Genomic DNA, 21,991 nt, shown 5'->3' with positions numbered 1-21,991 from the left:
CTGGGCCACTGAGGGGCCATCAAAATCATGGTGGCAATTCCTGCTTGAGCTTGATAAGTGCCTTCAAGATGAGAGGGATTGGAGGAAACACATAAAGAAGCTTGTGTCCCCAGTCCCAAAGAAACACATCAGGTTCCAGGCATTGGGGAGAATACTGCCTGGAGCAAAATTGAAACAACTTGTGATTGTGGGGGGACGTAAAAAGGTCTATCTGAGAAGTCCCCCAAAGAGAGAATATGTGATGCAGACCTGCAGAGTTGAGCATCCACTCATGTGGCTGAAGAAATCTGCTGAATTCATCTACAAGAGAATACTGCTTTTCTTGAATGCATACTGCTTTCAAAAATATTTTGTGAGCAATCACCCAGTTCCAAGACTTCTGGGCCTCTTGACACCGAACCTCCTTGCTTGTTTATGTAATACATTGCAACCTGAACGTCCGTGTGGATTAGGAGGATGTAGTTAGTCACAATGTGCTGAAATGTTTCGAAAGCATCGTAGATCGCTCAGAGTTCCAAAAGATTTAGATAGGAAAAAAACTGGTTCTAGTAGGCCAGCAACTATGAGTGCAAAGACTATCCAGATAAACCCCGTAAGCGCAGGATGAGTGTGTGGCTACAACCTTCTGATGTGGCGGTGTGTGGAACAAAAACCCATGGAAAGGAAGGAAGAGCTCATCCACCACTGCAGAGATTGTCAAAGTGTAATGTGTTGAAATAATGGGTCATGAGCTTGAGACCACTGACATGAAAGAGTCTATTGAGGAGTCTTGAGATGACGTCTTGTAAACTGAGTAACATGCACCATGGAAGCCATGTGACCCAGGAGTACCATCAGATGTCTGACCAAGATTGATGAAAGAAGATAAGTCTGATTGCAGGTCTGAGGCCAGAGATAGGCAAGTATGAGATGCATGTGCCACAAAGGAAGATACGTCTGCCACCTTAATCCCTAAGGTCAAAGCTTCAAATTGACATTTGAGGAGCAAGTCCACTTTGTGATCATGAGGATCCTTTAACATCACCCCTTCTAACATGCAGGAAGGTTTTTCTTAATGACCTATGCCACCAGTGAATCCACTTTTGGCTGAACAAACAGCTGCTGGAAATCTGGCACTATTGGATACAGCTTGAACATAGTTTTGGCCAATCGAAAGGATCCTCTGGCGACTCTCAGTGGTCAGTGACTAGCTTTGAGATGTCCAGATGTGAGAGAAAAAATGCGGTTGGAGCCACAGAACTGCTCATAACTGAGCTTTGAGAAGTGGAAACAGGTGGGACTTCCAACTTTTAACTCTTGCAGCAAGGTGAAAATAATGCTCAAAAGCACAGAGGCCCTTAACAGACAGCATTCTGTGGAGTCTCCCCCTGATCCAGGATCGACACAACCTCTTGACCACTGCCCTCCAGGATGGAGGCAGACTCTGTCAGGAGGAAAGGATCCCTGCACTGCCACCATTGGTAAGCTAACAGAAGTTGAGGCCCCTCAACAGTTCAAATAAGCATTCTACAAAATCCAGGGTAAAGTCTTCTACTGGGGGTCTCCCAAACCCTGGCAGTGACTCCCTGCCAGGCCTCCTGGACAATACAGATTCAGAGGGCTTCTTACCCTGGGAACATGCCTCCTGTGGATCCCCAATCCTGGAGGACTTGAAGAAGGCTGAGCCCGAGGCTCCCACCCTTCGCCCTGTGGGATATGGATGCTCCTCGGATGGCCATCCAGCGCATACCTGGCATGATATAGGGGTAAAAAAGGCCTGATGAGTCTATAAACAGTCGATTTTGAGCAAAATTGAGGGGTTTTGAGGCAGATGGAGGCAAAAGAAAAAAAATCCAAGATGGCCCTTGGAGACCTCCCTGAAGGAAAAAAAATCAGAGGGAAAGGGGTTTAGAGGTGGGAAACCTGGGCTCTGGGGTCAGAAACCCTCAAATTAAACTTTTAGAGACCACCCTAATTTTCCTCATAGGCCTCAATAGCCTTACTCACTGTGCCATGTGCACGAAAAGGGAGAGGACCACTCAGCTGACCCAATATTAGTCCCGGCTGAGCAGGGAAGGAACCAAATAGCTTGTGCTCAAGCTCCTGATGAAATCAGGGATGCCAAGCAGCTATGTAGGGAACGGCCCCAGAGCTCAAAAAATTTAAAAACAGGCTGGCTAGCTAGATGTCCCCAAGGGTTTATCCTTCTAGCAGCAGACTTCTGCCTTGCGAGACTGTATCTTCTCCCAGGCATTGATCCTACAAAGTGTGAATCTTCAGGCATTGAGCTTCCAAAGAACACTAAGAAAAAATACCCGAAAGTAATAAAACCGCAGAGCAGATCAAAAACACTTTTGAAAAACTTGCTTGCAGAAAACAAACTGAGGGGGGCAAGAGCAGCTACTTGGGAAGGATGTGGAGTTAGAACACACGATTGACAGTTTTTTGAAAGCAACTTGCTAGTTCAGATACAAGATCCTAGCATTCAGGACCACTAGACACATTGCACTAAAAAAACAATATAACTATAGATATTGACTGCTACAAGCCAGCTATCCTTGTGGTAACTTTTCTGACAACTCCTGCTTAAAAACCCAGAAGTCAGAAGGATCATAAAATATGTTCCCTCTAACGTGACCAAAGTTTTTTGTGTGTGTGAGCAGAGGATCTACTTGATATGAACGACAAAATTTCTGTTACATTGCCTTGTGATAAATATATATGGTAATCATTATGTGTGATTAATAACTATCAAAAATTTAACAGAACATATTTTATAGGCAAAAATTACAGAGTAAATAAATAATTGTAAAATAAACATTACATATGGTTAACCCATATACAAATGTAAAAGTGATACTAATAGTAAAACATGCATATTCACGTTTCCCCCCTCTCTCCCCCATCCAGCATCTCCCCTCTCCCCCTTTTTCTCTCCTCATCCTTTCACTTAGCAAGACCCTTTCTCTCTCCCCTCATCCTTCCATCTAGCATCTCCCCCTACCCCTTTTCCATCCAGGGTCCCCTTTTTCTCTCCTCATTCTTACATACAGCATCTCCCCTCTACTATTTTCCACGCAGGGTCCCCTTTTTCTTTCCTTATCCTTCCGTTTAGGAAGTCTTCCCTCCATTCTTCATCTCCCTATTCTCCCTAACTGTCCTATCCAGCAGTTCCTACCCACTCCCTTTCCCCTTCCCAGGTTACCTTGTCTTCAATCTGTTCCCGTCTGCTGCTGCTTCCTATTTGCAATAGTAGCAGCAAGAAGAAAAAGCATGCTTAGGCGTGCGCCGTCAGCTGTGCTGGTCCTCTGCCCTGGAACAGGAATTGTTGTAATGTCAGAGGGGGTAAAGGACCAGCACAGCAGACAGTGCGTGACTGAGCAGAGCGGCCCCATATGTGTTTCTTCTTCTTGCTGCTGGAAGTGAGCGATTGTGTAAAATTTGTGAGCGACATTCACAACCTCTTACCTTTGGAGGGAACACAGATCATGATGACCCACTTTCACAATAAAGATAGTGTGAGCTTTTGCTCTTCTGTTACACAAAGTTTCTAGAAATGATGCCGCCCTTGGCCTAGTACCCGATGATCATGCCTTTTTCAATGTCTGATAAATTGCGCTTTTTCCCCATGTTGGGGCATGGGAAAGCTCGATATCGAGGCAAACCTATGAGGAAACATCAGCTGGATGGAAAGAGAGCAGTCTTAAGTGTGCTGATGCTTACTATGCGTTGAGTAAGACAACACTTGGGAGGATGCAGTGCCAAGCCTAGAAGGGGAAAAATGCTTGTGCTCCTTAGTTTTCCTACATTCCGCATCCCTTGATGTGTGAGGCATAGATAAATATGATGTAGAATCTTGCCTCTGTAAGAAGCCCAATGCCTTAAGAACATAAGAAAGTAAGAATTTGCCTCCGCTGGGTCAGACCAAGGGTCCTTCGAGCCCAGCGGTCCACTCCTACAGCGGCCCATCAGGTCCATGACCTGTAGAGTGATCTTTTGTCTAACCCGTTGATTCCTACTCCCTTCTATCCTGAAAAACCCCTTTTTTCCCTTTTATCTATGCCTTTTTTTGCTCCTGTGTCCTCCTTTATCTGTAGCCTTCAATCCCCTTATCCTTCAGGAATTTAGTCCCTCTTTGAAACCCTTTAATGTAGTCTGTCCTATTACATCTTCCGGAAGTGCATTCCAGATATCCACCACCCTCTGAGTGAAGAAGAACTTTCTAGCATTGGTTCTAAACCTGTCCTCTTTCAATTTCTCTGAGTGCCCTCTTTTTTTTGTTGTTCCTAGTATGCTGAAGAACCTGTCCCTCTCCACCCTCTCTGTGCCTTTCATAATCTTGTAAGTCTCTATCATGTCACCTCTGAGTCTCCGCTTCTCCAGAGGGAAGAGCCCCAGTTTCTCTAACCTTTCAGCGTATACCCTTAATCATTCGTGTTGCTCTCCTCTGGACCCTCTCAAGTATCGCCATATCCTTCTTAAGGTACGGTGACCAATATTGGACACAGTACTCCAGGTGCGGGCGCACCATCGCCTGATACAGTGGCAGGTTGACTTCCTTCGTTCTTGTTGTAATACCCTTCTTGATAATACCCAACATTCTGTTTGCTTTCTTTGAGGCCGCCGCGAATTGCGACGTTGGTTTCATTGTTGTATCCACCAACACTCCCAAGTCTTTTTCAAGGTTACTTTTCCCCAGTACCAACCCCCCCCCCCCCCCATTTTGTAGCTGAACATCGGGTTCTTTTTCCCTATATACATGACCTTGCATTTCCCTATATTGAAGTTCATCTGCCATTTATTCGCCCACTCCTCCAATGTTGTCAGGTCTCTTTGCAGTTCTTCACATTCCCCTACAGTTTTAACCCTGCTACAGAGTTTAGTGTCATCTGCAAACTTTATAATTTCGCACTTTGTCCCTGCTTCCAGGTCATTTATAAATACATTGAACAGCAGCGGCCCGAGTACAGACCCCTGTGGGACACCGCTCGCTACCTTTCTCCAGCCCGAGTAGTGGCCCTTCACTGCAACCCTCTGCTTTCTGTCTGCCAACCAGTGTTTGACCCATCTATGTATGTCCCCTTCCACCCCGTGGTTCCACAGTTTCCTAAGTAGCCGCTCATGAGGTACCTTGTCAAAGGCTTTTTGGAAGTCTAGATATATGATGTCTATGGGGTCCCCTTTGTCCATCTAGCTGTTTATCCTTTCAAAGAAGTATAGGAAGTTTGTTTGGCATGATCTTCCTTTGCAGAAGCCATGTTGGCTCGTTTTCATTAGCCTATTCCTTTCTATATGCTCACAGATACTGTCTTTTATCAGTGCTTCTACCATCTTGCCCGGCACTGAAGCCTTGGATGTGGTGTTGATGCACTTGGTGCCAGTGCTGATACCAGAGTCATAGGAGGTTGAGTGTTGGGTTCCGAGTTCCTTGCCATGCTTGATGCAGTACCAAAAAGTTTTTTGAACTTAAGTTTTTAGGTTTTCAATGTCCTCTTTTGCAAATGGAGACAGAAGTCACAGCAAATGTTCCAATGTTCAGGACCCAGACACTGGACATACCAATTATGGAGCACGTTACAGGGCTTCAAAGAAGGCTTGGATAGGTTCCTAGAGGACAAAGGGATTGAGGGGTACAGATAGGAGTAGAGGTAGGTTATAGGGATAGGAGTAGAGGTAGGTTATAGAAATAGTCAGGGACCACTGCTCAGGCAATAGGCCTGATGGGCCGCCGCGGAAGCGGACCGCTGGGCGAGATGGACCTCTGGTCTGCCTCAGTGGAGGCAACTTCTTATGTTCTTAAATGGTCCAATTACATCGAGAACATTTCTTAAAACCACTCAGTACCCTCTTTGACATGGAGAGGGAAACGGCTGACACTATGTCAAAGAGCTCAATGGCCCGGGGAGGTTGAGTAACTAGGATGCTGAAAATGGTCGATGCTCTCAGAAGGAAAAAAGGGCTCAGAGTAGCCCAAAGGCCAAAAATTGACAAAAATAACCAAATTTGGGTGAAATACTGAAACATGAGAAAACCAATGAATTATGAAGAAAGCAATGAAAAATAAGTACAGGAGGCATAAAAGAAGGGGAAAAGACTGGCACGCTGAAAAGAAAACTGAAGACACAGCTTCTCAACTCAATGAAAAACAAAGAACTGATAATTCAGCAAGATGATGTCAGGCAGGAAGGAAATGGCAAGCACATGGAATGGGCACTGTCTAAAGATTTTGCCGAAATACAGCCTTTGTTGGGTCATTTGTATTTTATATATTATTTGGTTTTTATCTTTAGGGTCACTTGACTGTATACACCCTTTGTGTATTATTTTAAAGATTATTGTTTTTAAATTATTTGGACGCTTATTAAACTACAAACTGGTACAACCGATCTTCTGTTCCACAATTTTTTTGTTGTTTTGCTGCTTCATTTCATTTGTGGAACCTTTTGGTACCATTTAAAGATTTAGGGCTCCTTTAACAAAGCTGCGTTAGGATTTTAATGCGTGGAATAGTGCACGCTGAATTGCCGCGCACACTAGACCTTAATGCCAGCATTGAGCTGGTGTAAGTTCTAGCCGCGTAGCGCAGGTTTAATGCGCACTAAAATCGCTAGCGCACCTTAGTAAAAGGAGCCCTTAAAGTGACAGTGCACTTGGCAGTGTTCATACTATGTGTGTGAGAATATCATACCTGCTTGTCCTCAGAGAAACAAACACCCTTATTTTGCATGAATTGCTCTGGCTCCCAGTTAAACTCTGAGTGCAATTTAAAGTTCTGATGCTAGCATTTATAGTGATTAATAATTATTGTATGTTACTTTATAACTGGCCACAACCTTGCATATTTATTGTCCAACCCACAGGCTGTGCTCGTCAAATAAACTACTATTGGATATGCATGTTAGGTTGGACGACTACCAGTCGAGTGTATTTTATGTTGCAGGTGCCACAGTATGTGGAATTCTATCCCATAGGAACTATGATGTATAGCAGTGGTCTCAAACTCAAACCCTTTGCAGGGCCACATTTTGGATTTGTAGGTACTTGGAGGGCCTCAGAAAAAATAGTTAATGTCTTATTAAAGAAATGACAATTTTGCATGAGGTAAAACTCTTTATAGTTTATAAATATTTCCTTTTGGCTAAGTCTCAATAATAATAATGTAATTTAGAGCTAAAGAGACATATGATCAAGAAATTGTTTTATTTTACTTTTGTGATTATGATAAACATACCAAGGGCCTCAAAATAGTACCTGGTGGGCCGCATGTGGCCCCCGAGCCAAGAGTTTGAGACCACTGATGTATAGGGAATTTTCTCCCAGAAGCTGTTGAATATACTTCTGTTTCCTGAAGCTTTTTAATCATAGACAAATAGTCAAATAACCACCTGTACATTGATTTTGAATGGTAAGAATTAATGAAATGATTAAGTACTTGCTTGTAGAATGAAAGTAAGATGGCATGGTTGGAGTATATGACTAAATTTTATGAAAATGTTTGATCATCATTATCTAATTTGGCTCATTGTATATACCTTGTTACCTACTTAGAATGATAGTGTGGACGTTAAATATTTTAAATAAATAACAAATGAAACCTGCTTATAACTACTCTCTGTACACCTCAGCTACATTTACCCTTGAGAGAGGTACAGGAAGACTGTTGTAGTCCTAAATGGAAGTTTAATGAATCATTTTATATACTGTATATATAATTGACTGTTCTACTATGTTGATTGTTAATATTGTGATTTATGTATCTTTACTGATATAAATTGCTTTGAGTTTTTGCATGGAAGATGGTAAAGACATTTAAATAAATGAAAATACTGCATCAAGTGCTTCATTATACAAGTTCCATTGCAAACTGTAGTAAGACACGTGTCATTTCTAGTAGCTATACAAAAGCTTTGCAACTTATCTTTCAAACAAAAGTCTTTTTATGTGAAAAAAAAAAAATAAATATATTATATAAAACCTGCAAAGAGCTCTTTGTGTGAACAGGTGAACCTTTTTTTTCTCTTTTCAGTCCCAGAGCAATTATTTGAGAATTCAGTGATTAACTTTTAAAAATCTGTGGAAAGGGGAAAAAAAGAGGAGGCAGACGGTCTCGAGTTTTTGGAACAAGAGTCCACTATACTTCGGGGACAGTATGCTATTGTTACCTGAGTGTCTCTCAACAACACCGCATTGACTGCCCTGCTATACGTTTGATTAGGCAGAATGACTCAGCTGGGGGAGGGAGTCCTTTCATTGGGAGCCTTACCTCATGATCTGGGATCTCAGAGGGAAGCATTCTCCCGAGGATGACCCCAGTCAGGTATGTCCAGCAGCGGGCTGTATTAGCAAGGTGATAGCCTCCTGTCTCCAACGAAGAATCAGGAAGATGGGAAAAAAAACATTATAGGAATGTAGGGAAAGAGAAAGAAAGAACACATTTTAATGAAAGGAATATATTGTAATAAAGCCAGAACACTTTAAACAAACATAGGAATAAGACTTTTTCTGCCTCTGATGGGTCTCTATTGGATTGGGTTGGGGCACTGATCTTATGAGGAATGTCAGCCCTCAACAATCCTAGAGAGGTGCTTGGATATCGGCCACATGTTTTAAAATATTTCCACAAATGCACAAACATATCTTAAGTAAAAATAACCAGCTTGATATTCAAAATCATTTAACTGGATAGCAGCACTCGCTTGATAAGTGGTGCTGACTTGGGCCATACATTAATTTTCAGCGACATTAACTGGACAATGTCACTGAAAAGCATTTCAGCAGAACTTCCTAAACTAAGGGTCGCAACCCCAAATAGGGTTGTCATGCTGCATTTGGGCTCACAACCTGGGCATGCACTACTGTCTCATTATAACACACCTCAGCAGGATTATTGCCACAAGAAAATTGAGCAGCACTGCATTACAGATTGCCCTGGTAATATCCATGGAAACAAACTAGCATACCACTATAACCATGAAGTCCATCACACTCTTCTACCACGGTCTCAGAACTGGAGCCTACGCATGGTATTTATATCACAAACTCGAGTGATCAGCGTAGCAATTTAGCTCCCTGCTCCAATCATTGACCGCTTAGGTTTTAAAACATATAAACTTTAATAATTTAATCTTAAAATATTTCTTGTAGAAAACTTTTTTTTATATATATACTTTTAGTTCATTTTATTTTAATTCATTTTATAGAAAACCTCACTATCAGTGCAAATTTGCCCACATTGTATGCACTATTAAGGATTTGAAAAAATGACAAGCTACTTATCTTTAAACAGCGCTTGTCTCTGGATATCTTTTTTCAGCAGTGCTCAAATAGTTGCACAAGCCAGTATTGCACAAGCCGACGCGGCCAGCGTTTCGCGGACTCAGTTTGTCCGCTGCTTCAGGGCCAGCACTGCGGCATTCAATTAGCATTCAGTTCCAACGTCAAATTAGTAGCTTGTCATTTTTTCAAATCCTTAATAGTGCATACAATGTGGGCAAATTTGCACTGATAGTGAGGTTTTCTATAAAATGAATTAAAATAAAATGAACTAAAAGTATATATAAAAAAAAGTTTTCTACAAGAAATATTTTAAGATTAAATTATTAAAGTTTATATGTTTTAAAACCTAAGCGGTCAATGATTGGAGCAGGGAGCTAAATTGCTACGCTGATCAGTCGAGTTTGTGATATAAATACCATGCGTAGGCTCCAGTTCTGAGACCATGGTAGAAGAGTGTGATGCACTTCATGGTTATAGTGGTATGCTAGTTTGTTTCCATTTATAATTTACTACCACTTGGGATACTTATTTATAGATTGTACCCTGGTAATATCCAGACAGCACCAGGATGGTATGGGGGTAATTGAAAGATTAGGTTCTTATCTTGCTAATCTTCTTTCTGATAAAAGACATAGGATTCTGTAGCATAGTTGTTGCTTCCCATTAGTCATGAATCTGCAGAAGGGTGTCATTTAAAAACTCTGAACTCCTCCTCTTCTGCAGTAGAGAATAGCTCCCTCTTCAGTTAGTACCAAATCAATCAAACTCCACTGAAACAGAAGAAAGGAGAAGGAGGAGCACGGGGAACTTCCCCAGCAACAAACCATATTCTGTTCTGCTCTTAACTTATGATAAAAGAACAATGATTAACGACAATTAACAATTTAACATTGAATAACAAAGTACACACAAGAGTAGGTAGGAACCAACTTGCTAAGTGCAACTAGTAGGAGCCATAAACATCCACAAAAGGAAAAATGGAATAGGAGCTCCCATGTTCCTATAGTATTGCCTCTGCTAAATCTTAGCTATATAAGAAGTCCCGAGACAGATACTAGCAATGTCTGAGGCAAGAATCAGGCAAATCAAAAGTCTAGACAGGGCTGGCTGTACAGAATCCTATGTCTTCTATCAGAAAGAAGATTAGTAAGTTAAGAACCTAATCTTTTATTCTGTAGCGAAGACACTCTATACCATAGCTGATGCACCAGACTATGGAAGTGTGAACAGCAGTTTATATTCAAATGGAATACAGTTACACCATTTGGTTTAAATAAAGTAGAACGAACTATCTTACAACAGGAAGGAAGAATGGAATTTTCTTAATGAAAAATAATTGCCCAATAGGATATGAGTTCCAATTAGGGACACCATTATAAGATGTCTGGGGTGAGTTGTCTTCAGAAGGTTACTGTGCAGGTGGAGAGAAGTCCTACAAGTGAGTCATGAAAATGTTATAAAGAATAAGAGATTTAAGATTGTGGAATATACATCGTTCATTTCTGCTTTTAGAGTTATCCCCTGAGGAAGCCATAAGGCGAAACCAGGATCCCAGTTGGGAAATCACTTGAGGGGGTGATGAGCCAGAAATGTATTGGAATAATTGTGTTTTACCTTGAAAATCATTGCACAAGATAAGAGAATAGCTTCAGTTGGAAAATCCCCCAGAAGATAAGTATAAACAGAAGGAATTAAATTTTAATATTATTTTCTGAAAAAATTGTTTTAATATGCATTAGTGAGATGATGATTGAGAAGGGGTGTTTGTCATGTTGGGACAAACCTCACAAGATATATTGTCCCTCCCTAAACCCCTCTAATAAGCTTGCTACTCTTTGGGTTTTTGCCAGGTACTGGTAATTTGGATTGACCACCATGAGGGCGGGCTACTGGGCTAGATGGACCATTGGTCTGACCCAGTAAGGCTATTCTTATTTCCAACACTAGCACTGCTACAGCTGTCTGTGAGAACTAAGGCAGGGAAGTGTTAAGGATTCCCTTCACCCACTGTAAAGTTCTCTCTTACCTAACTGAAACTGCTAGAAAAATGTGTTTGCCTTATTTCCTTCAAACAATACACACATTACCATAATCATACTTTTAGGTTTCAGTTTCTGGCTCTCATTGCATTTCTCCACCTTTTTATTGAAACACAATCATCACAACTCATATCTATATCAAACTCTGGCTCAGCTAGAATTTTCCCCAATACAGATATCATGTCAATTTCCTGGCTTCCTATCATTGGGTCTATGCTCTGGAGGAACTTATCTGTCTGCCTGGGTTTGGAAAGTTTTCTTGCCAAACTTCCGGGGTCAGCTTTTTTTCTCCCAGTAGCTGCAATTCTGAGGGCTTTGAGCAAATGTCATGTTGCTTCTGAGCCTTGCTGGGAATGAAGCTCTGCCTGGGAATGGCGCCATACCTCTCTAGCTTCAGATTCCTCACCTCTTTAATTACACCCCCAGGTATAGTTAGAGCTCTCATTGGCTGTTTCTTAGGTAGCCTGCTTATTCTGACTAAAGTTTTCCCTAGAGTGTTTTACAGTGCAATAGTCTCCACCCCACATAGGGCATAGAGGTGGTTTGGGGAGGACCAGGAGGCATCCAGTGGCAAGAGGGAGTGGGTATCCCTCCTGTCGATTTATGTTAAAATGGGGAAGGGGAGGGGTCTGTTCATGGAGGTCCTGGTGGGGGGTCAGTTCACTGGGCGGTTGCGGCGGCAGGAGGGAATGGACATTCCTCCTGCTGATTTTTACTGAAGTGCAGGGGGTGGTTCAGCTGGTGTGGTGGGTTCGCAGTGGCAGGAAGGAGTGGGCATCCCTTTCTTGATTCTACCTAAACCAGGAGATGCAGAATCTGGGCACAGATTCTGGTTCTTAGGCTTCTCAAATAAGGGCAAATAAGCCTTTTGCACAAGGACATTCTTAGTTCCTGTAGCCTTTTTCTTAATCTGAATATTACTACTACTGGTTTTTCCTGCAGTGACAGGGCATGCTTCAGACTGAAACTTGAGCATTCTGTTAGTTTCTGGCTTTTTCCTGTTACAATATTTATACAGCATATATATATATTTCTAGTGCAATGTGTCTAGTGGTCCTGAACGTTAGGGTTATGCATCTGAACCCGCAAGTTGCTTGCAGAATTCTGTCAATCATCTTTTGAGCTCTACCTCCTTCCCAGGGAGCTGCTTCTGCTACCTCAGATTTTTTTTCTGCAATCAAGTTGCTCAGAATTGTTTCTGCTCTGCAGTTTTATTATTTTTAGGTATTTTTTTCTAAGTGTTCAGTCGGAGGCTTGTTGGGACCTCTGCCTGAGAGAAGAAGCAGATGCGCGCTGTGGAAGTCTGCTGCTAGCAGGAACAGCCCTCTGGAGCAACTAGCTAGACAGCCAGCCTACTTTTGCATTTTTTAAGATCAGAGACCATCCCTTGTTTTGCTGCTCAAATCCCTGATTTATCAGGAGCTTGAGCACAGGCTGTTTGGCTCCTTCCCAGCTTGACCGGGATTAATAGTGGGCTGGCTGCATGGTTCCCACCCTCTTTGTAGCACGAGGCTTTCCGAGTACTGAGGCTCAGTCCAAATGGCAGCCCAAAGACCAAGTTTTTCCGGTGAACCTGTGAGGCAGAGTTCTTCTCCATTTATCCCAGCCTCATTCCTGAGCTCAAGCAGACAGGCACATAAAAGTGCAAAGTGATGCATGTGGGAAAGAGGAACCCAAACTACAGTTAAATCAAGTGATGCAGGGTTCCCCACTAGGAGTCACTGCCCAGGAAAAGGTGACATCATTGAGGATAGGTGTCATCACTGAGGATATGTTGAAACCCTCAGCTCAATGTGTGGCAGCAGCTAAGAAAGCAAATAGAATTTTAGGAATTATCAGAAAAGGAATGGAAAACAAAGATGAAAATGTTATAATACCCTTGTATCTATGCTATGGCTGCACCTCGAATACTGTGTGCAATTTTGGTCACTGTATCTCAAAAGAGATATAGCGGAATTAGAAAAGATACAGAGAAGGTGACAAAAATATAAAAAGGATGAGGAAAGACTAAATCAGCTAGGGCTCTTCAGCTTGGAGAAGAGATGGCTCAGGGGTGATATGTTAGAAGTCTATAAAATACTGAATGGAGTGGAAAGGGAAGATGTAAATGCTTGTTCACACTTTCCAAAATAGAAGGACTAGAGGGCATGCGATGAAGCTACTATGTAATAGATTTAAAACAAACCAGAGAAAATATTTCTTCACACAATGTGCAATTAAAATCTGAAATTTGTTGCTGGAGAATGTGGTGAAATCAGTTAACTTAGCAAGATTTTAAAAAGTTTTGGATAATTTCCTAAAAGAGAAGTCACTAGGCCATTATTGAGATGGCTTGGATAATTCCACTGCTTATTCCTAGGATAAGCAGCATAAAATATGTTTTACTACTTGGGATCTAGTTAGGCACTTGGGACCTGGGTTGGCCACTGTTGGAAACAGGATACTGGGCTTCATGGATCTTTGGTCTGTGCTGGTATGGCAATACTTATGTTCTTATGCTGTATCAGAAGAAAGTATAAGTATTTTTCTGAGTGTATATCAACTATCCTATGATGTCAGTTATGATGTCATATGCTATGTGTTCATGTTATGTATCTCTATGAGGAAGAGGAAGACATTGTATGGTTAGATTAGTCATTATCATAATGAATATGTCTGTGCCAAGGTCATAATAATAAAACTACTCTTCAAACTGCTGACATGGTGGTGTGATATTGTGGCTGCATGCAAAACTACCTATAAGTGAAAGGCATGGTAAAGTGACAGTTGCCTTGGCACATCCTGTAAGCAATCAACCGGCGCTGGTGCCTCTCCTCCTTGCTGGCATCTCACGACACACCCAGAATCTCACCACAGCACACAGTTTGCAATACACTGCCTTATGGGTTTAAGAATTCCCTCTATAAATCCAGACAGTTCCTCTGTGAGTGTGCCAATACCAAGATAAGATTGGTCTACCAGGGTTCCTAGGTTTATGGATTTTTGGTAGCATGTAGAATGTGCCCAAAGAGGTATGAGTTTCTTTAAATACGGATGTACTTGCTTTGGAACTGTTTTGATGAAGGGTTGGTTTTTGGTTTGTTTTTTTAACAGTTTAGTATTTTTTGTGTGGGTTCTTCAGTCAGTTTCCTATAGTATGTGTTTTCTGTGAGCTATCTGTGACCTCCTTCAATGTAGTTGTGTGTATTTATAGTTTCTACAGACACGCCTTTGTCTGCAGGTTTGATGACTATGTTTTGATCATTTTGTAGGCTTTTTATGGCAGCTTGTTCTGGTGGGGAAAGGTTCTACAGAATTTTCTTTCATTTGCTGGAAAGTTGTGATTTTATCCTATGTCTGAAACTTTCCATGCAGTTGTCTAGTTTTGTGTTTTGTCCATCGTGTGGGGTAAAACTAGAGAAATTGAAACTAAAATTCAAAATATCAGAAATGTGCATTGTCAAAACCTAATATATTAGCACATGATGTGCTAGAAGGTAGATGTTAGGACACAGTCTCATATGAACAAAATTTTCCTCACACTTTAACATAAAGCTAGCTTGGCTTACCTCAGCCAAGCAGTACAGGCATCAGTCCTTTTCCCACTGCTCTGCCTACAGCTGGTATCTAGGGAAAAATCAGAAATTCTCTTCTCTTTCAGGGACCTCTCTGAACTGATTCCAAGCTCATGGATATATTCTCCTCCCTGTCTGAGAATCATCCTGGGAGCTGTAGTTTCTGCACTACTGGGCCAGCATCCTCTGTTGCCCAGTGATAGAATAACATCATTACTGAGGGAGAATTTCTTGACTCTTTTACATATCTTCCCCCTCAGCTCAAACCTAACAGGTTGAGCGCCTGCTTCTACTTGGGGATTCTTCTGAAAAGGCTGAGGGATACTCACTCTAAGGGCACCCAGTTTCTGCTCCCTCAGCAGGAATTTCTGAGACTGCCCCAGGACTTATCATACATACCCCACCTTTCACTCTCAATTCTACACACCTACATATGTGATCAGGGCACTGTAGCCATTGTGCCCTGTCCCACCAATGGCCTTGCAATTTGGCAAGCTTGCTTGTCTGTCTGCTTCACGGTCACATCTTCTGTCTTTCAGCAGTCCTGGGCTGTCCGCCTCCTATTCACTGGGTCCCAGAACTCCTCATCTTGGGACAGGTTGACTTCTTCAAAGAACAGCTTATCTCCAAGCATCGTCCTCCACTGACTCCCCGTCTCTTTGGAACCAGTCTTTCATACCAAAGCCTTTTCCTTTTGTGCCTGGCTGAGACTTTCCCCTCCTGTGTCTCCATCAGCCATCATCAGCACATCTTTAGGAACATTTCGCTTTAACTGTAGGACCTTCTGGTAGCCCACCCCAGGCCCTCTTAGGACTGGGCAGCCAAAAGCAACTTTTGAGGTCTCTTTTGGCCCATTCTGGTTTCTTGCAAAGTGTCACTCCTTTGGCATCCAATATCTTCTACAGATTATCTTCTTGGTAGTCACCCTTATCCCTTGAGGGTCTGATTCACCTTTACCCAAAGCCTCCTAGGGAGACGACTCCTTTCTCCGCCCAGGAAGCATCTTTAGACTAAGATTCCTTCTCATCTGTTGCTAATGTACTGGCACCCTGGTGCCTAAGTACAGGGTAGTAGTGAACAGGAAACCCCAGGGGGTATCCATTTTCTGAGAACTCCACTGTAACATTCTTCACTTGTACATCATCACCAGGCATGCATGCCTGTCTTAACTCCTTCCAAAATTCTGTAGAGGTTGTCAGGTTTTCAGTGTCACCCTGGGTACTCTCTTTCCAGGTAGTCTACCTCAGTCCCATAAGGGTGTTGGGAAGCTACTTTCCTGGACCTTGGACTGATTCTTCTTCCATTTGATGGGCAAGTCTCTTTCTTAGTTGCTCCTGAATGGCTGGCAGCTCCGCATCTAATTTTTCTACATGCTTCTAGCACTCCTGCCCCACGGCAGTCTTGGTAGCAAGCAGAATCTGGGTCTCCTCCAACTTCTAGGACAACACATCATTCTCTTTTCTTAGCTGAGTGAACTCTTGCTGGATTCTCCCAACCATCTTTGCCCCTCCTCCTCCCAGAGGTGCATCCCTTGTGACTTCCTTTGGAGCTTGCCATTCAGCTCTTCTAGCTCCTTTGCCTTGGCTTTCATTGCCTCACAGTTTTGTACTGCTTCATCTAGCTAATCCTGCAGTCAAGTATACTGCCAGCCTGGCACTGTTGCTGCCAACTCCTGCTGCAGCCTCTGCTTTGGCCTGATAGTCATTCATCTGGACTGTTACAAGGCAGATTTGTTCCTTTAACTTTTGAGGCAATAGTTTCAAGTTTCAAGTTTATTAGGATTTTATATACCGCCTATCAAGGTTATCTAAGCGGTTTTACAATCAGGTACTCAAGCATTTTCCCTCTCTGTCCCGGTGGGCTCACAATCTATCTAACGTACCTGGGACTATGGAGGATTAAGTGACTTGCCCAGGGTCACAAGGAGCAGCGCGGGGTTTGAACCCACAACCCCAGGGTGCTGAGGCTGTAGATCCAACCACTGCGCCACACATTCCTTGCTCTGAGGTTCCTTCACTATTCAGTTCCTTCACCATTTTATTCTTAGATACCTCCATTTCAATCAGCTGAGTCTGAACAGCTTTGTGGGCTTCTCAAACTGCTAAGCCCAGTGCATCCTGGGAGCTGAAGTTTCCACTGGGCCAGTGCCTTTGTTGTCTATTTTATTTTTCTATTCGCTTTGGTTTCAGTGTTTCTTTTATGCGTTTCTCTATCATTTTTCTTGTTTTTGTAATGTCTCCTGACAATCTGACATTTCTTCTCTCTCCATGTCCACCATCCTCCTCCTGCATCCTTACCCATATTAACATCTCCCCTCTCTGTTTCTGTTCCTATCCATCCTCCAGTTTCAGTATCTGCCCACTCAGTATCCTGATCCCACCCTTCCATCTGTGTGTGTGTGTATTTTTCTATCCTGCATTTCCCCATGTGTCCCTATCCCTCTCTTTGTGCTCAGCATTACCTGTGTCCTCTATCTCCATCTACTGTGTCCAGCATCGCCCCTCTGTTCCCATCTCTAACTTCATGACACCAGACGGAAGACTTACGGATCAGTGAACCACGTGCAAAAGCCGCTGACCGCGGCTTTGCGAAGACCAGCGGACCATGTGCAGAAGCCACCGCCCAGCTTTGCCAAGAGAAGTGCGGCTGGGAGGAGGTAAACGCAGGAGGCACAAATTTGGGACGTGGCATGGAGGGGGATGACGAGGGGTGCGCTGGGACATGGAAGGAAGAGGAACTGCATTGGCAAAAGAAGGGAGAAGCAGGATCGCATTGGGACACATAAGGAAGGGAGGGGGCACAAACTTCAGACAAAGGATGAAAGAAAGGAGGAAGGGAGGCAGCATGAATATGGGACACAGAATGGAGTGAGGGAGGGGAGCATGATCTTGGGATATAGGATGGAAGAATGGAGGATGTGAGGGAAAGAGATGCTGAGGTGGGAAGGGAATAGAAAGGGAGAATTGTTGGGCACGGGTGTCTAAGTGAGAGGGAAAGAGAGAAGGTGCACATGAGGAAATGAAGAAAGCAGGTGAATTGTTGGGCATAAGGAGGGAGAAATAAATATTGGACAGGGTAGTGGGAGAGGCATACGGTACAGATGCTTGGGGAAGAGAGAGATGAGAGGGAGAAATATTGGATGTGGTGGTAGAGAGGGAACAGTGGGACTGAAGAACAAAAATAAGTGTAAACCTCCTATCTTTTCCTTCTATTTAAACTACAGTACTTTCATTTGAGGACTGTTTCTTTAATGCTTTTATAGACTGTGTACCGTACAGAATCCGAGTTACATATAAATTCAACATAAGAATGGTTCAAAAAACGGAACTCGTTCTTAACCTGGGGACTGCATGTAGTGAACCTGCTTGACTGGAACTTGCCCCAAATGAGTCCAAATTGCAATAAGCTAAAATTCACAGCTACTGAGGGGCTCTTCTTTCTTCCTTTTAGCCCAGCCACTGTCATGACAGTCTTCCAGCTAGATAACAACCAGAGAATGTGATTCACTCGAGGACCTAGCACAAGTGCCCTCCTAAATCAATCAGCAGATGTTCTCATTGTATAATGCTTGACACCCCCTTGCTCATAGGAAATGTGAATGTCACCAGCCCTGCTAGAATAAGTTGCATACATTGTACCTGGATGCACTTTACATTAAGCTATGCTGGATTTGAATACCTCTTTCATTAGATATTGTTTGATCTAAAGTAGGTCACGGAACATAATATAATGAATACATAAGAAATCTTTGCTATAAAAGCACTGTGTATCACCCATGCTCCCATACTTTCCAAACTATTTTCTGTTACATAGCCTACCTTTTGGTGGACCCTCACTCTAATGCTATTACTCATCTGTTGATCATTTGAGGTGTACCATACTTGGCACAGTTTAAAGGAGGGGTCAGGAGTTGTTAAGGGGCACCAACATGCCATCATCTCTAAAGAGGACATTATAGGATTTTTAGTGTTTTGCCAAAAAAATGTGACTCCTGAGTTTGAAGAGATACCACCAAGGAGGCTACATGGAAACATGAATATATACAACATTAATGAAACAGCAAAACAGACAAGATCAAATTTTCAAGACTGGATTGTCCTTCTGAATTGATTTTAGAGCTAACTTTGTTGTTTCGATTTGCAAAAGTTACAAATAAATATAAAATGAATCCTGCAAAAGTTCCTCTAAGTGACAGCAAACCAGCCCAGAAAATTGTTTAAATCAAAGTTATAGCACATTGGCTTCCCCAATCCCAGATCTCTCGTTACAAAGGCATAGCCCTGTTAAGCTGTGGGACAACCCTATTTAATACACACCACCTGTACTCACCTCCTCCGAGAATAAGAGTTGCCAATTGCCACTGTAGCACATATTTTAGGCACTTGCTAATACCCTCAGGAGTCATATTGAACGAGCACATGGGGTCTCCAGCTACAGTATCTGCTCCCAGCTGAAGGACTATTGCTTCAGGATTGAACGCCCTGTACACCTCCTTCAAAACACTGTGAAAGAAAGTTAAAGCACCGTCAAATGTGAATCTCATTTAAATGAAATGGTACATATACTAATTAAATTATTATTCAGCACTCTTTTCCCTCTTGGATGACTCTGTCTCCTTATACACAAGGTATGGCACCCAATGATGTTCACCTAGTGTCTGTGCTGAACATTTTTACAAATTCTTATAAACTTCCTGGAGGAGCAATAAGAGTACAAATATAGGAAGTTCTCTGTATTTCAAACATTGTTCCAAAGCTAAAGTTGATTATGTGTACTCATTTTACCATCCCTGTTGTGATTCCTCTGAGGCCTTAGAACCTAATAAATGCCATTTTGAGTCAGATCAAAAGTCCATTTAACCCAGCTTCCCGTCTGGTAGTGGTCAATCAGCAAGATTTAGTATGAAGTCCCTATCCAGATCCAAAAGAATATATCCAGACTTTGTTGCTCACACTCAGTGATAAATGTGGCTTCTCTCAAGTCAACTTGACTAATAACTGTTTATGAATTTTTCTTCTAGGAACTTTTTGAACCCCCTTTTAAACCTAGCTGTACTAACTGCATGACATAATCATCTACCAATAAAGTTCACAGCTTGATTGTGGAATGAATGAAAATATACCTTCTCCAATTTATTTTAAACTTGCTACTAGCTGATTTCATTAGGTGTCTTCTACTTCTCAGATAAATAAGAGTTCCCTATTTATCTCCATTTATACTTCTTTTAGTCCTCTCTCTTCAAACTGAGGAGCCTTTCTGCCCAAGGAAGCTATTCCATCCCCTTTTGTTATTTTGTTGCCCTTTTCCAAAACTTTTCTTGTTTCAGTATACTTTTCTTTTTTTAAGATGGGTGACATGCAACACCTCGACCCTGAAGAAGTGGGTGAAACATGATTTCACATCGGGAAAGGTGTCTATGCAGTTTGATTACACAGAAGTTAAGTGATTGTTTCATCATTTACTATTTACAATATGAAATATGAGAAATAGGCAATATGGTATGGAAGAAAAGAGAAAGACAAGAACACTACTACATGGGGGAGATAGATTAATACTGAATAGTGCATGAAGGGGACAATGCCACATGACAGGGATAGAGACAAATGGATGAACAGGACAATGCTGGATGGCGGGAGCAGGGGAGACAGAGAAAAGAGGATAGACTGTATGACAGCTGGGGGGAGAAAGACAAGAGAAGAGGGAAAGTGAAGAGACTAGAAAAATTCATATGAATGGAGGGAAGAGTGTTTATGTGAGCCACTTTGCCAAACCTTGGATTAGGGGGACACAAAATCCCCCGAACCCACATAACTGAGCCGGTGAGGGTCCCTAAGTTCTTCCAGTGGAAGCCCTCCTCCACTTAAAGCCTGGAAGTTGGTGGTGCTTTTCCAGGGTCACCACCACACAATGTCCCCCACCCCCACACATACTTAATTTTTATAAAACTAAGCATACATAGGAGAGGCTCATCCCTTGCGCATGCTCGTTTTTCATTCATGTGCAGGTGGCAGACCTCCCTTGTGCATGTTCAGTTTCACAAAAATCAAGCATATGGGGGTTGGGGGGAATAGGGGTCTTCGGCCTAGGAATAGTGTTGCCACCTGCCAGCTTTGGGTAGAAGAGGGATTCCCCTAGTGAGGCTTGGGAACCCCTGCCAGCCAAAGCAGAAGATAATACCTCCATTTTTTTTTTAGGGGGGGAGGGAGAAGGGGGAGGGGCTACACCATGGATTTACATTTAATTCCTTGATGGTTATGTGAACAGATTCAAAGGTTATTATTTTGCAGGCTATATAATTTAACTGCATTAATTGTTTTGAGCATTCAGTATTTGCAAAGTTTTGGTTTTTTAAAAAATATATCATCCTGTTTTGTGCTGGTATCAAGGAGATGTGGCTACTCTGGGGGTGGAACCATAAAGCAGTCACTCCACCTCCTAAGGTTGGCTCTGTAAGAGTACTAGCATCTTTTTTCCTAGAAAAATAAAAAAGCACTGGTAGGCTCTACTGTTATTCAAAGGCCAAACAGAAAGCAGCACAGGGTAACCAGGACAAGGAAGAGGATGGAAGGGATGCTGCCTAATAACCATTTATGGTTGTATTAAGGAATTCTACTGATGCTAGCAACTCACAATAGCAACAATCTAATGTTCAGCAAAGTACCAATGACACAATAAACATGGGTGATAGCTCTACATAATCAAACCATACCTGTTTGAATATTTTCTCCAAGATATTGTGATTTGCATTTCCAATACCTTTTGATAATGCAACACTCCTTAATTTTAATTAAGGGACAAAAAGGTTTCTTGCCTGACAGAAACTAGCCACCGTTGATACTATCCATTTTTCTTCATCCCTTTGGGGATGTGCACCAGGAGTTACAGAGGATCAGATCCAAAAGAAATTAGGCCATGGAGGTAGCTATCTAATGAAACCTAAGTATTTAATATCTTGAGATATTTATTTAAGAAAAAATAAAGCTAATTTATAAGCTTCTTTGTTTGGAAACTAGCATATGAAGCTATCAGCTACAATAATATACTACTGTTCACCCAAGTCTATTATTGGCATGCAGTTTGGCAACCAGCTTCTGCCAAAAGCACTACTTGTCATGCAACAGCTTCATTAACTTCTTATGCTGA

At 42.3% G+C, this 21,991-nt stretch overlaps 1 protein-coding gene across 5 annotated transcripts in view; it reads right to left on the bottom strand.

Moving 5' to 3' along the window:
• HDAC8 (histone deacetylase 8) overlaps nucleotides 1-21,991 on the bottom strand; it is a 221,499-nt gene that overhangs the window by 110,485 nt on the left and 89,023 nt on the right. For all 5 annotated transcript variants that reach the window (XM_033946322.1, XM_033946321.1, XM_033946319.1 and 2 more), the window contains 2 exons: nucleotides 19,178-19,350; nucleotides 8,243-8,337 (listed from right to left, as the gene is read on the bottom strand). In XM_033946322.1, the coding sequence (XP_033802213.1) occupies nucleotides 8,243-8,337; nucleotides 19,178-19,350 (268 nt within the window). The remainder of the gene's footprint in view (nucleotides 1-8,242; nucleotides 8,338-19,177; nucleotides 19,351-21,991) is intronic.

This window comes from Geotrypetes seraphini, chromosome 5 (assembly GCF_902459505.1).
Source record: "Geotrypetes seraphini chromosome 5, aGeoSer1.1, whole genome shotgun sequence".
Classification (NCBI taxonomy): domain Eukaryota; kingdom Metazoa; phylum Chordata; class Amphibia; order Gymnophiona; family Dermophiidae; genus Geotrypetes; species Geotrypetes seraphini.
The sequence above is the reverse complement of the archived record's forward strand: the minus strand, read 5'-3'. Positions and strand labels throughout refer to the sequence as shown.